General features: G+C 39.2%; 1 protein-coding gene across 2 annotated transcripts; it reads right to left on the bottom strand.

Annotated features, from left to right (window-relative positions):
* Nucleotides 1-315: 315 nt before the first annotated feature.
* On the bottom strand, nt 316-4,192 carry LOC116196431 (hsp70/Hsp90 co-chaperone CNS1-like). 2 transcript variants are annotated; one of them, XM_031526140.1, is made up of 6 exons: nt 4,038-4,192; nt 2,908-2,941; nt 2,676-2,812; nt 1,738-1,804; nt 1,350-1,449; nt 316-902 (listed from the first exon to the last, which is right to left on the bottom strand). In XM_031526140.1, the coding sequence occupies exons 1-6, from the start codon at nt 4,050-4,052 to the stop codon at nt 773-775; spliced, it is 483 nt and encodes a 160-aa protein (XP_031382000.1). In that variant the 5' UTR covers nt 4,053-4,192; the 3' UTR covers nt 316-772. The 2 variants fall into 2 exon arrangements, with proteins under 2 accessions (XP_031382000.1, XP_031382001.1); XM_031526141.1 differs by having other exon boundaries at nt 316-685.
* Between the last annotated feature and the right edge of the window lie 9,754 nt (nt 4,193-13,946).

The following is a 13,946-nucleotide window of genomic DNA, read 5'->3' as shown; positions in this document are numbered from 1 at the left end:
TGGATATAGGCATATATGCAAGTTGTGATTTGGGGTTGATTACATTCACTCCAGTAATCAATCAAGGAACCATATGAAAGGCCATTAAGTTTGATTACTTCAAGCATATTTAGGGACAAAAAACTGCGTGAAGACAAAATATCAAGGATATTTCTGCCCATGAATATCATCGAAGGGATTTAAATCGTGCCTAAATTGGAATAGGTGATTCTCTCGATGCAGGACGCAGCTCATTGGTTTGACCATACGAAAAATAAGTTAAAGCAGCGCAAAACCATGGCAAGCACAAAAAAGTGACGAAAAGGAACAGAGACGTTAAGTAAGAATTTCAAGGAACTGAGTGTTACTATTATTATTATTATTTTGCTGATCGCGGCCAGCATTTGGCAACCTATCTATAAGAAATTGGAACAAATTTTACATCTGATAGAAAGCAAGTGGAAATGGCTTGATGCTGTGCATACAAAAGCAAAACCCACCATAACGCTCAGCACGAGCATTTATATATAACAGTTAATATGTGCCCCTACTAAACCTAGGAGAGAGCAAGGGCAAGGCAAAATGAAAGGAGAAGGGACAAATAAAAACAGCATGACGTCATCAAATGGACACATATTGAGTCCAGACAAGCTCTTCTTAGGTTGCCCGTGGCTATAGCACATGTCAGCTTCAGAGGAATTTCTCCCTTTAGAGCAAATAAAAACAAAGTTATCCATAACATCTGTGATAATTAGAGAATCAGTATGTATAACAGGAAAAATGTAACCAAGGATCAGTGAAGACGATTAATTTGCTCGATAACGATTAATTTGTTGTTCCAATATTTGGGGTCAAAGTGAATGGCAGCAAGACAGTCTTCAAAGGCTTCTTTGTATTCACCGATCTCGGTGAAAGCAGCTGCCCTGTTCAATGTTTTCATTATACAAATAAACCAAGATTGAATCAGGGGATCAAGGGAGTGAAAACTGGAAAAAAGAAGATCATACAAGACGCAAACATGTGAAAGGAAAGATGGAGACTAGGAAGACACCAATAACCAAATTTAGAAGAAAATCAACAACTAGTTTGGATTGCAGTGTAGGGAGGGCAATAACCCTCCATAACTACGACCTAAACAAGCTATGAGAATTTCAAACTCTGCGAAGTATTGTTCAGAAGCTATTTTTAGTTTTGATACGTAGATATGCATGTGGAACTGTGTGTCTGGAAAAAAGCTAGATATGGAGAAGAAAAGTATGCAAATGGAGTACGTTATGCTTCTATATAAGAAACAACCATCTCATGAGCAAAGAACCTTGTTATGCGGACACAATACCAATAATTCATTAATTTCAGATGTTGGTGCTGACCTGTCAGCATAGTAAGTCGAACTATCTCCACGAAGTGCAAGGGCACATGTATAGAGCTGAATTGCATCAGATGTCCCGTTCGACCCCATAGCTTTGTCGCCTGAAGAAAACACGATGTAATATTATAGCACTCAACCATTTGCACCGAAAATATTTTCTTGAAATGACAGTGATGAACATTGTTTCCTAACCAGCAATTGTGAACTGGACTGAGAGATACATATAGAAATTCGCAATTACCACGTAGAAAATCAAGACAACCATTTAATTACGTTTACTATTTATGAAGTATCACTAAATGTAGTATGCCTATGCTTTTCGAGCAAATTGAGAGATCTAGAAGACTAGAACAAGAAAGGGACAGTGCCAGCAAGGAGAATACAATCACCTTGAGATTTCAAGTTTTCAGCCACGTTGTAATTGTTAAATTCACAGCGTCCAGAACCTTCCAGCTCCTGAAGCAATGCAAAGTACATGATTGTAATTCTATCTATCAAGACAAGTATGGACAGAAAAGGGGGAGAATGGAACATTTGCACACTGTACAGTACAAGTCTATTAGCAAGCACGCAAAGATATTTGACCTGTCACAATTCAAGGCTCATAAAAATTCTGTTATATGACAACTCTATGTTAAAGCTGAAAATACGACTGCTAACTTAAATGCCCCAATCACAGTATGCGCTGGCACACTAAAGATAAAAGTAAACCATAAGCATGGAAGTTGGATAATCTGCCACATATATTCATTACACTTGCACAGATCCAATGAGTGCACTGTCCCAACCCTTAAACTAGGCTTCGCCTGAGATAAACTAAAGCACAAGGATAAGAGGTTTAGTCCGCCACATCTCTTCAAAGGCAAGCATGTAAAGCAAATCCACTTTTTAAAGAAAATTATCCCAAGCCTTAAACTAGGCCTCTTCCAGAAAACTTATTAGCTCTCCATTAACTGAAATAGACACCGGAAGCAATAAAAGACATCATTGACAAAGAATCAAATATCTTCAACTACAAGAGCATAGTCACAAACAAATCAACAGATAAACATCTCATGATTCAACGGCTATGTTCCGACAGTTCTAACAATAGCATCATAATACAGTGAGGAACCTCTAACATATGGTTTCATCCTGACGGCATATTCTGGTGTAAGATCTAAATACAGTTAGTCTAGGGAGGCTAACCCGCCAGCACATCAAAATCCTTGCTAATAGTTTCTCTGACTGGAAATATAGTGGTGTAAATTAAATGGAAACTATAACCTCATGCAGCTGCATTTTAATTCGTTGCGGTAAAAATAAATAACCAAATAGCAAATCACACATCTACGGCTTTATGTATTAGTTGCTTCCCCTTCCTCTGTTGAAGTACACCATCAAGCATTTGATAGTCAATCGCCAGAATGTCCTTATCATGAAGAGAATCACGGAACTTCCGGTAAAACTGATCTCTAAATGATCCTGACAATATAAACGTTGAGTAACCATTAAAAAAAATCAAGCCAGACTCATTAAACCTGAGAAAAAATAAATAAAGATAAGTTGCATGTGGCTACCAGTGGCAAAGGGTTTCCTTGTTGGACGATTGCCCTGAATCAATTTGAAAGAAATAGGTTAGAACTTGGAGCAAAAATGTACCGCCCAAGGAAACAAGACAAAGACAGCTTGCAAAGCAAACCAGGAACGCGATCAGACTCATGATTACCTTTTTATTTCGAATGGACAAAGCAAAAACAAAGCCTGCTTCCTCAATCTATTAAAACTCAACTAAAATATCTCCTATCCAAGGTCATGCTTTTTGGGTCTGCTGGGCGTGTTTGTTAGGAAGAGGGGCATAACTAGAAAGTTACTGGTGCTTTTATAGATCTCAGACAATATTATTTAGAACTCAACATTAAATCCACAACAGAAAATTGATATTACCCGCAATCTTTATAACTCGACATGGCGGGTAAATATCACATCATATGTATCGAGCCAATCATATTACGCGCAACGAACATGATCAATACTATACCAACACAACCCGGGGTGACCAAGGGCCATGGATCTCGTATACTGAACTTGATTCGATCGATTTATACACATGCCGAACTGCCAGTTAACATGTTAGCTTAATAAATCAGTCTGAATTATAAAGTATATTCCGAGCCGCCGATTTTGAAGATTTTGACTGTATAAATTAAGTTCAATACCTGATGATGGTCCCACTTGACTTGACAGAGGCATCTGAAACCAAACATATCTGAGTAATCGACCTCGCAATTTTATGTATCCCACAGGAATCGGAGACTATCGTACTATTTCCGACAAAATCTTTCTCATTCTTTAATGTGGTATTTCTGAATTTTAAGGGAGGATTGACTCTGATGATGCTTGTTCATATTTTCCATCTGGTCTGATTTATTTTTAGTCCCCTTTGTCAAATTCCTCCTATAGCATCATCATTTCAAGCGAAAAGCCGAATGCGATATTCAACCGAATGTTCATGCCGAAAGAGAAATGCGATACCAGAAATAAGATTTCTACAAAACATGTATAGGATGAGACAGTCGCCCGTCCTGACTTTATGAAAAAGAATCGTTCTTGGCTTTCTGGGATGGGATGCTGCATAGAAATTGAATTATATATATATGTGTCGACTGGCTAAGGTGATGTATATGTCATGCCATACCTATTAAATTACCTTGGCTCTTGACATTGGTGCGTCCGATCTCCAAGTTAGATCTGCTCTTCCGCCCACAAACTCCTCGACGAGCCAGGCAGGACTTGCAGTTGGGCGTGTCCCAGGTCAGAAGAACACCCTCGCCAAGATCCGAATCAAACTCCAGTGGGACCGGAACCATGACCGTCGCCAGTTCCTCGCACCCTCCCATGTAGGACCAGTTATGAATCCTGCTGGTCAGGGCATACACAAGCGTGTAGTTCTGCCCCTCAAGGCAAGGCACTGGTCTCACCGGCGGAGAAATGGCGCCAGTGGGCGAGGAGGAGCAATTGAGGAAGGTGAAGCTCCGAGGAGCATGGGCTTCTCTTAACGGGGAGCCGGAGAGGCTGAAGTTGAGGAGCCGCCCAGGGAGGCAGCCATCGGGGTCGTTCAGCCAGACTGTCTGGGCCTGGTAGTCGATATGCTGGACAGAGAAGTCACCAGAGCAAGGGAGGTTGAGGAGTGTCTGGCTTTGGTTGTTGCAAGCGAGTCCAAAACCAGGGTAGCCGCACAGTGGTCCTTGGCCGAGGCGCCTGGTCAGGCAGAAGGGGAAGTGCACCAGCTACGAGTCGAAGGAGCAGGACAAAGGCGGGCACGTTATGACGCTCGATTCGATACGGGGAAGGTCAAGGAAGAAGTATATTGAGAGGAGGAAGAAGAGATGATAGTAATGAGAAACCATGTGTGTTATTGTGGAGGATGGAAGTTCTGCAATGGAAGGAAGATTTTGAGACTGGGGAGCGGTCAGTCCTCCGAGGAAGTTAGTGCAATTAAATTAATTGAAGCTTGTCTAATATGAAAACTTTTACCTTTTCGTAGAAAAATTAATAAATCGGCATAGCCGCATAAGTCTATGGAGCACTCGAGCTCATATGGGGCTTGACTGCTCCACCGGCCAACCCACCTCCAAATAAAATAGAAACTCATACAAAACTTACGTTAAATATTGCAAAGGAGTGATAGAAATCATATAATCACGCTGACATCAATGCAAAAAACATTACGATGAAGATTATTTCAATTAGAACTCGCAAATATATCGGTATGGTTTCATGGGATTGAGTAGGTATAGCTCGATGTGGACTGATCTTGATATGAATTGATCATTTACCGCTTCAAATTTGGAATTGCCAAATCATATCATATATGTGCTTGAAACAAGGACAGGCTATTATATGTGTCTCAAACTGAAGATGGCCCGCTGTATTTGTCGGTAGGTGTGAGTCGCGCTCGGATCCTATACTACTGGAACCCACTACATAGTAAAGTCAATGCAGAATTATAACTCAAGACTGAGGCATTGTTGGACTAACAATAGAACATACCGTACCAACATACATTGGTTCTCGTGATTAAGTCCCCGTTTCGTTTAATTTAAATTCTCGACCTCGAATTTTGTAAATGAAGAAAAATCACGATTAAAAGAGTTTCATTCCTTAATGGACCGACCGGTTCAAATTTAATCTAGTTATGACTCAATTAGTTTTTTGGATATTAGATAATTTAGCCCTAAAAAAAAAGAGAGACTGTCTTGAACATTAGATAAGTCATAATATTTTTCTGAACGCATATCTCGGCTAAACCACCCATAATATGCTTGTACACATGGATTTATGAGATATTTACGTGTCCGGGAAAAATAAATTCCTCATCAATTGATTTTTTTTAGGATATAATGAAAAATATTCGCATTTTGTCCGATTGATTTTGCGAGTCCGAACAATAATAAATCTGAAAATCAAAATGCTTTACAATAAGATGATTTGCCTGATTCTAGTTGAATTGGAAAAAATCCCAAAGTATGGGTTGTACTCTCTCGATCGAAGTACTTTTGCCAAAGTCATGAAGAAGCTTCCTTCTTATTCGGCACTCCAAAGAATTCAGTAATAAGACAAAGTCGTACCGTTTAACGTTGCCATTACGAAAATTTGGTACAGTCAAGCTTCGAATTTTTCCCTTTCATATCTTTTCGTTTAGATATCAAAATCAGAACCTGAAACTAGCTCACGACTTGAATTTCACGCGTACCCAGCATCGAACTGCATTCATTTCTAAAGTTCCTTCCGAAGAGGTAATACCATGACAGAAAGAGCGTACAACCGAAAAAAAAAAGAAAAAAAAAAGAGCAGTAACAATTACAGCATGATTTGAGAAAGATTTCAAATCAGGCGCATATCATGTAGAACTAAGGGAAAATAGTCTCATATAGCACAGTTTTTACCATATTTTCAATTTCTAACACGTTTTTAAAAATTGTCACGATCTAGCACGGATCACCATTTTATTCCTGGATCTAGCATACTGTTAAACTTCGTCTAAAAACCGTTAAACACCGTTAAACTCCTTCCTCCTCCTCCTCATCCTCCTTCATGATAGAGACGTAAATGAACCCACGACCCTCGAGCCCTCGATTGCGTCCCTCGAGCCCAGGACCTTCGAGCCCTTGACCACAACCTCAAGCCCTCGACCTCGAGTCCGCGACTCCACAACATTTCAGGCTTCCCCTGTCGTCTTCTTCATCAATAATTCATGAAGATGAAGAGGGTCATCCAGCCCATCATCCTTCCTTATCCCCTCTGCACATACCCAGTAGATTAGATTATTTTGACCCAACAATTTCTTCAAGTTCAATCTTCAAGACACAATAGCACACCCTCCTCTGATCGGTAAGCTCTCTACGTCCGTTGTTTATTTCCTCAAGGGCAACCAATTTAATGGATGTTTTCTTATTACAAGTCGGAATTCCATACAAAATTCGATTTTTTTTTTCTGTGGGTGTTAGCTTTCTGTACAAGTTGCTTATAGCCTTTGCGTTGATGATTGATGTGCGTCGGCCTCTGTTCTGTTATCTGAGTGATTCTCAATTTGAGTCATAAGATTGTGCTCCAGAGGGGTCTCTGTTGTTTAGTGTTGAATTTTCTGTAAATTATTGCAGAGTTTCTGTTGGATTCCGGGTTTATTACGCGGTTATGCTGCTATTTGTGTTCGGGGTTCAAGGGTTAACTTGATTTTGTTGCTATGCAGAGAACTGGAGTGTGAAGGCAGTAAAGAGAAAGACAGCTGCTGTGCGGAAAACCTCTTGAGAGCTAGAATCCTGCAAGTTCTTTTCCCTTCATGCTCGGATGAGTTCCTCTGTAAATTAATTTGGAGCCTGAAATGTATAGCACTGTAATTCATTACTTCACCCGTGTTCCCTCCCATTCTTCAACTCACCCTCGAGTTCTTCTTGACAGCAGCCATCATCACCAGGGACGATCAGCTGCCCCTCTCACAAGCATCCTCAGCAGCAGCTACTTATCTCGGACCTCCCTAAGCTCCTTGATGCCATAACTGTGACCCGGGCCCTCTTGACATCCTGAAATGGATGTGCTGTGAAGTAGAGTCAGTGGAACTTGAGGAACTGGGAAGCAGAGTCGTGAAGGAGGAGGAGGAAGGAGGAGGAGTTTAACGGTGTGCTAGATCCGGGAATAAAATGGTGATTCGTGCTAGATCGTGACAACTTTTAAAAATATGCTATGAAGTGAAAATATGGTAAAACATGTGCTATATGGGACTATTTTCCCTAGAAATAATCATACAATGAGTATATTTACGCAGCTATTGGATTTGGAAATTCTGCAAATGTGAGATACTCTCTCTTTATTTTGAAAATTCATGGACTTTTCAATTTCTTTGGGAGGTAAATACAGAATTTTTAATTTATTTAACTTAAGATTCACTTTTTTTTTATCAGTGAGATCGCGAAGCGTTCGCAGCCAATAAATTAAGATTAATTGGGCAAAAAAAAAGTGATTAATCCCAATTTGGCATCGATTTGGTCCTAGGAATGAGGAAGACCCACCTATTTTATTTCACATGATTGAACAAAATTTATTAGCATGTGTTATGCAGTAGGGCCTCGGTGTCCATGCTTTGCCCGATCAATCCTCACTACTCACTGGAGCCCTAAAGACGAGTGCCAGTGCCATGACGAGCTCCAACCTTGAAGGTCGGCATTGACTAAAATATAAGACGAAACGTAATTCTAGAAACGAAGGGAGTTGTTCTTGTGATTGATCGAAAATTCTCCGAGAAAGGACCAACGTTACCGATTGATAAGGACTGAAGCATTACATACAAGCATAAAGATGAACAGCCGAAACGCAAGAAGAATGTTGAACATGCCTTCACATCACTAGAACTTAGGAGAGAAGATTACAAAGATCAGCAATTAGAATGTAACCGAGCAATCATTCGATTAAAATCGACTTGTTATCAAGAAACTCGTTGTTCCTAAAGTTGTCTTTGACCACTTTGGCCTCGCAGGACGAGAACATTCCGACGAGTCTCGGGCCTGTTGGCGCACGGGATCCAAACCCAGCTGGACAATTCCAGATTACATCAATCTTCCGCTCGGAGACCGGAACGTCCTTATCGACATCACTCTCTGTTTGAAACTCGATTTTCTGGGAGAGCCACTCGCGGTCAAAGTCATCGAACAGAGCCACAAGGCGCTTCCAGCTCTCCTGCGCAGCTACCAACAACCCTAACGACCGCTTAGGGCTTCTCGCGTGCTCAGTCACGTTGTCTTGCCGCTCGTGGGCAAATTCCGGATCCTCCAGAAATATGCTAATCCAATCGAGTGAGGGCATCCACCCTCCCTCCTCCTCCTCTGTCTTTTCAGGCTCGTCTTTCTTCTGATCATCGGAACTCCTTGGAAACAGAGTCACCGTGCTTGAACAGGCAGCCACCAATACATCCGCGATGTTCCGGCGCTTGTTGGAGACGGGTTCTGGAGGCGAATGATCATCAGTTTCTGGGTACGGACGTTTCAAAAGATTTTCCTCCATTGATGAGTCTGAGCCCTGTGTTTCTCTCCGGGGAGTCGGTGACAGATGAGAGTGTACGAATCGAAGGTGGAGAAGAGAAGAGAACAGAGAAAAAGAAAGCGAAAAATTCGGAATGAAAAGGCACCTTTTCATGCAGAGCCTGAGGTTGCCTGTCTGTCTTTATATAGAGACGGCATAGAGAGAGAGAGAGAGAGAGAGAGAGAGAGAGAGAGAGAGAGAGACTGATTCAGATTAGGAAATTTCTTGGGGCCCAAGTAAATTAGGAAATATCTAATCTGGATTAGGAAATCTTTATGATAACTGATTCGAATCACGAAATATTTCCGATAATTGATTAGATTGGGAAATTGTTGTTGTATTACGTATTAAAAAAAAACGGTTAAAACTTTTTCCAAAATTTTATTCTCCAAAGATTTTCCAATAAAACTAATCTAAAATTAAAATTTATTTTCTGGTAATAGACCTACCCCTAATCATCGAGCCAATTAATTTATCTCGCGTTTTCCTTAAGCATGATTAGATTTTTTTGGGAAAAGACACAGGGAAATGTCAATCGAAAAATTAACACAATAACATTAAGTTATGATACATGCCATAGTGACTTCAATCAATAGTAGGTCGCAGTGGCAGTTGACGTTTGAGTAAATTATTTACTCTCACCGGACATAAATGGACACGAAAATGATATGGTGACTTCTGAGGTTTCTTGATGTACTGGATAGGTTATTCATCTGTTATCGAGTTTCACTAATTATGGTGCAATGATGGACATCTATCTATCATTAAAATTTAAAACTCGAATGACATGCTAGCTAGAAACAGGGGAATATATTACTTGTGGTTGATCTAAATTTCTTTGAGAAAGGGACCAGAAAACATAGTCGTTTATGAATATTAGACATTAGATGTAGGAAAAAGTTCATATTGAGAATCCAATTCAAATTAGGAAGTTTCTTGACTTGCAAGATATTAAGGAAATCTAATTGACTTGACTCAGATTAGGAAATTTTACAGTCCGTTGCATTGTTCGTTGGTTGTCAGTTAGGAAAGTGCTAATTTAGGAGATCAATCTGATTCGGATTAGGAAATTTGCTGGTGATGCTGACAGAACAGGCAGTTCCTTCCTCTGTTCATTGCCTATCATTGGATATCAACTTAATGTTCAACTGATCAATCTATGTGACAACAATTGTGATACTACTACAAAAAAGGAATGAAAACTAAACTAAGTTCAGGAAATTGAAAAATCATTTAACCAATTGCCCGTAATAAATGAATTGATAAATCTCTATTTTAAATGAAAGTGAATGTCAATCGAACACCATCATTCATGTTACACACCAAAGTCATAAGAATTAGTTACGATCGTATAGAATCTATTTACTCAAAAGAGATTCATACATTTCGTCATTTGACCCAAAATTAAACATGCAAAAGAATCATCATAAGAAATGTACGTCATTTTTGTAATTATACATGTTAAGCAGAAATTTCCGACTTGCAGCTCAATATCCACACTTTATGCACAACCTTTAGGAAAACCTCGAATCACATCGAACCGACGTCGCAATAATCATGCACCAAGATCCTTGGAAACGTCTTCATCACCATCGTCCTGGTTGTACTCTTCAATGCTGTACTCATCATCACTACATATACTCTGATCAGCCTTGATGGAGTTGTCTGCTTGATCCAGAATCTCTCGATGATCCACTGTCTTAGAAAAGCCATCCGAGTGTGTGCAGCTCTTGATACTCCCGCTCGAGGGCTTGAAGCTGTTATTCGTTGGGCAATTATCCTCTGCACATGGTCTGCAACCTTTAGGAAAATCTCGAATCACATCGAACCGATGTCGGAATAAGCATGCACCAACATCCTTGGAAACGCCCTCATCATTACTGTCGTCCTCGTCGCACTCTTCAATGCTGTACTCACCATTGCTGCATATCGTCAACGTCAACTGATCAGCCTTGGTGGAGTTGTTCGTTTGATCCAGAATCTCTCGATGATGCACCGTCTTGGAAAAGCCATCAGAGTGTGTGCAGCTATTGACGCTCCCGGTCGAAGACTTGAGGGTGTAATTCATTGGGCAATTATCCTCTGCACGCGGTCCGCAACCTTTAGGAAAATCCAGAATCACATCGAACCGACATCGCAAGAAGCACACACCAAGATCCTTGGAAGCGCCCCCATCACCATCGGCCTCATCATATTCTTCAACGCTGTACTCAACATCGCTACATATCGTCTGATCAAACCTTGATGGAGTTGTCTGTTTGATCCGGAATCTTGATGATCCACCGTCTTGGAAAGGCCATCCGACTGGGTGTGGCTCTTGATGCTCCCGGTCGAGGGCTCTAGTGTGTGGTCCGTTGGGCAACTATCCTTTGCACACTCGTTCCAGTTCATCCCCTGGCAATTGTCAGTGGTCTAGCAGCTCGGAGGGTTCAAGAACGTCATCCCTGCAGGGTCGGTATAAAGCACAGGATATTCTTTCTCAAACACAACCGCTAATGGTTGTACATATAAAACTAAGCAGAGGACCCCATCGATATAAGCGATATCATAGATATCCCGACACCAATTGATGCCTTGCTCGACACGGCGATGCTTGGAGTAGGGCTCGGGCAAAAACCCAGTGAGTGGACGTTTAGAAGTGAAACATTTGTTGTTGCTCTTGCTCTCCATTGATGTATTTCTGCGAGTGGGAGAAGAGGATACACACGAGAGAGAAAGAGAGCTCGTCCATAATATATAGAAAAATATGACGACAAAGATTTCCTATTTTGTTAAAGCACAAAAAAAAGAAGAAGATTTTCTATCTCGAAAATCCTTATGATTAAGAAAAATTTCTAGAATAATAATCTCATAGATAAAAACTTGAATTAGACATAGCCGTTTCTTCTTAATATTACTTGCCATAATCGAATTTCGGCGTGTCCATATATGGATTTTACTTTGGGTTGCTGGGATCCTTCCCCGCAGGCTGTTAACAAAATTTTCTTTTTCCGGGGTGCATCATAGTATCTGAAAACCTAATTAAGCTCCGACTAATCCAATTAAGTTGAGTTGATCTACTAAGAGATAAAACTTTGACAGTGCAGATTTTCTTCAGTAGTAAAATTTTTTTGCTTAATTTTATGCTACCCTTTCGGTTTGTAGTTTAATTCAATATAGTGATCATTTTAATTTCCTTCAGTCGCGCTATGTAGATTTACTTGAACTGGCGCTGGGAAATTGGAGGCCCTGAGAGGTCAAAGTCTCCTATAGATATTAGATACCAACTAAAAAAAAAAAATTGGATTCCCTATTTTTGTTTTTATATAAATCGGTGAAGTACATGATCCTATCATACTACTTGCCAGGAGAAGATCGTTCCACCACCAAATGTCATGGTTTAGTAGTTATAAATTTACTTTTATGTGATTTGGTAATCTAAAGGGCTCAGATTAAAATCTCCTCTATATATTTGTGCCAAAATATTTACTAGAAGCGTGCTCTTCGCTTCGGCTTAAGAGACACCGACTTCTCATAACCATACTAGATTTTTTGTGGTACTACGTCAATGAGGCTAGTGCATACGTAGGGCTGATAAATTCAAGTTGTTGAACACGAGAGTCCGAAGTTTGCACAGCAAATGGCGGCAAAATTGCATTGCTGCCCACCATTCTTCCATACATAGGAATATGGATTCAATTAAATCGTTGAAACATAGAGTATTAATTATTATTAATAAAATTAACTGATTTTGAATGATTACATAAATATTTTGCAATGGTTTCAATTAGTATGCACTGTAGAAATTTACTTTAACATCTTGTATTTTGCACATTTTTATAAATGCTCACACAAACTTGATGATACATTTTCTTAATAAGTACTTATTATTAGTGTACTTATTTGTCACTTATTTTTTGAAGTTGGTTTAATAGGTCAAGAAGATATTGAATTTTCATAAAACAGTTATAACTAACATGATTAAATCAAGTCTCTTAACCTTTTTGCTAAATTATTTCAATAATTTTATTTCATTAATGATAGGTCATTCGTTGCTATAGGAGTTAGTTTTACTTATATATATATATATATCTCTTATTATTTAATTTATATACCGCATATTAATTTATTAAGACATTTGTTATTCTACCCCTATTTATTAGGTGGATACAACTTTATATGTATATAGATTTCACAATTTTTTTTAAAATTAGTTTGATTAATTAAAAGAATTAATTAATGAAAATACATTTTAATTGCTTCAAAAAATCCACATATATATATATTAAAAATAAAAAAATAATGATAGTTTTAGAGATTTTAAAAGACAAGAAAAAAATTATATAGAGATTTTAAACATAAAATCTAATTTTTTGAGCACATATTATGATGAGAATTCGGCCCAGTTAAGCCAGGCCTACAAAATCACGTAATTTACTAGCGATGTATGAGTAATATGCTCGACATATTAGTTAGTGCATTTACATACTCAAAGGTAGGGAAGGTCTAAGGTGTACCGTGCATATAAGTGAATCACTTTTTTTCTTTTCATGGGTAGTGATCACTTATAGTTGCAGCAAAATAGTTTAATTATGATTAAATTACACATTTTTCGACTAAGTTACCCAGATTTGGCCTATTAGCTCGTTTACTGGAAATCAGATTTTCTGTTTTCCACTCTCATGTCTTACTTATGGGAGTCTTTTTTGTCTTTTTGGCTGACTTCCCCTCCGGCCTATGTTCGTACATACATATATATACATATACATATATGGCAGCTATGCATTTGCATAGCTCAAGGAAGCCTATGTCAACTTCTCGATCAAAGGTTTTCACAGTTTCCTCGTATTAATAAAACATTAGACCATGCACAGTAAAAATGCAGCTTCCCTTTCAGTATAAATATGGAGAGGGTCTGGTCTGCTATGGAGATGGGAGAAAGGAAGACTCGGTGCTGAAGTGTCTTTTCCCTTTTGCTCAGAACAATTTTTCCATTTTAGTGCTGTGCTGTGCTGTGCATTGCTTCTCTCTCTCACCCTCTCAGTGTAATAATATATCCCTTCTG

Source organism: Punica granatum, chromosome 2, assembly GCF_007655135.1.
Source record: "Punica granatum isolate Tunisia-2019 chromosome 2, ASM765513v2, whole genome shotgun sequence".
Lineage (NCBI taxonomy): Eukaryota > Viridiplantae > Streptophyta > Magnoliopsida > Myrtales > Lythraceae > Punica > Punica granatum.
The sequence above is the reverse complement of the archived record's forward strand: the minus strand, read 5'-3'. Positions and strand labels throughout refer to the sequence as shown.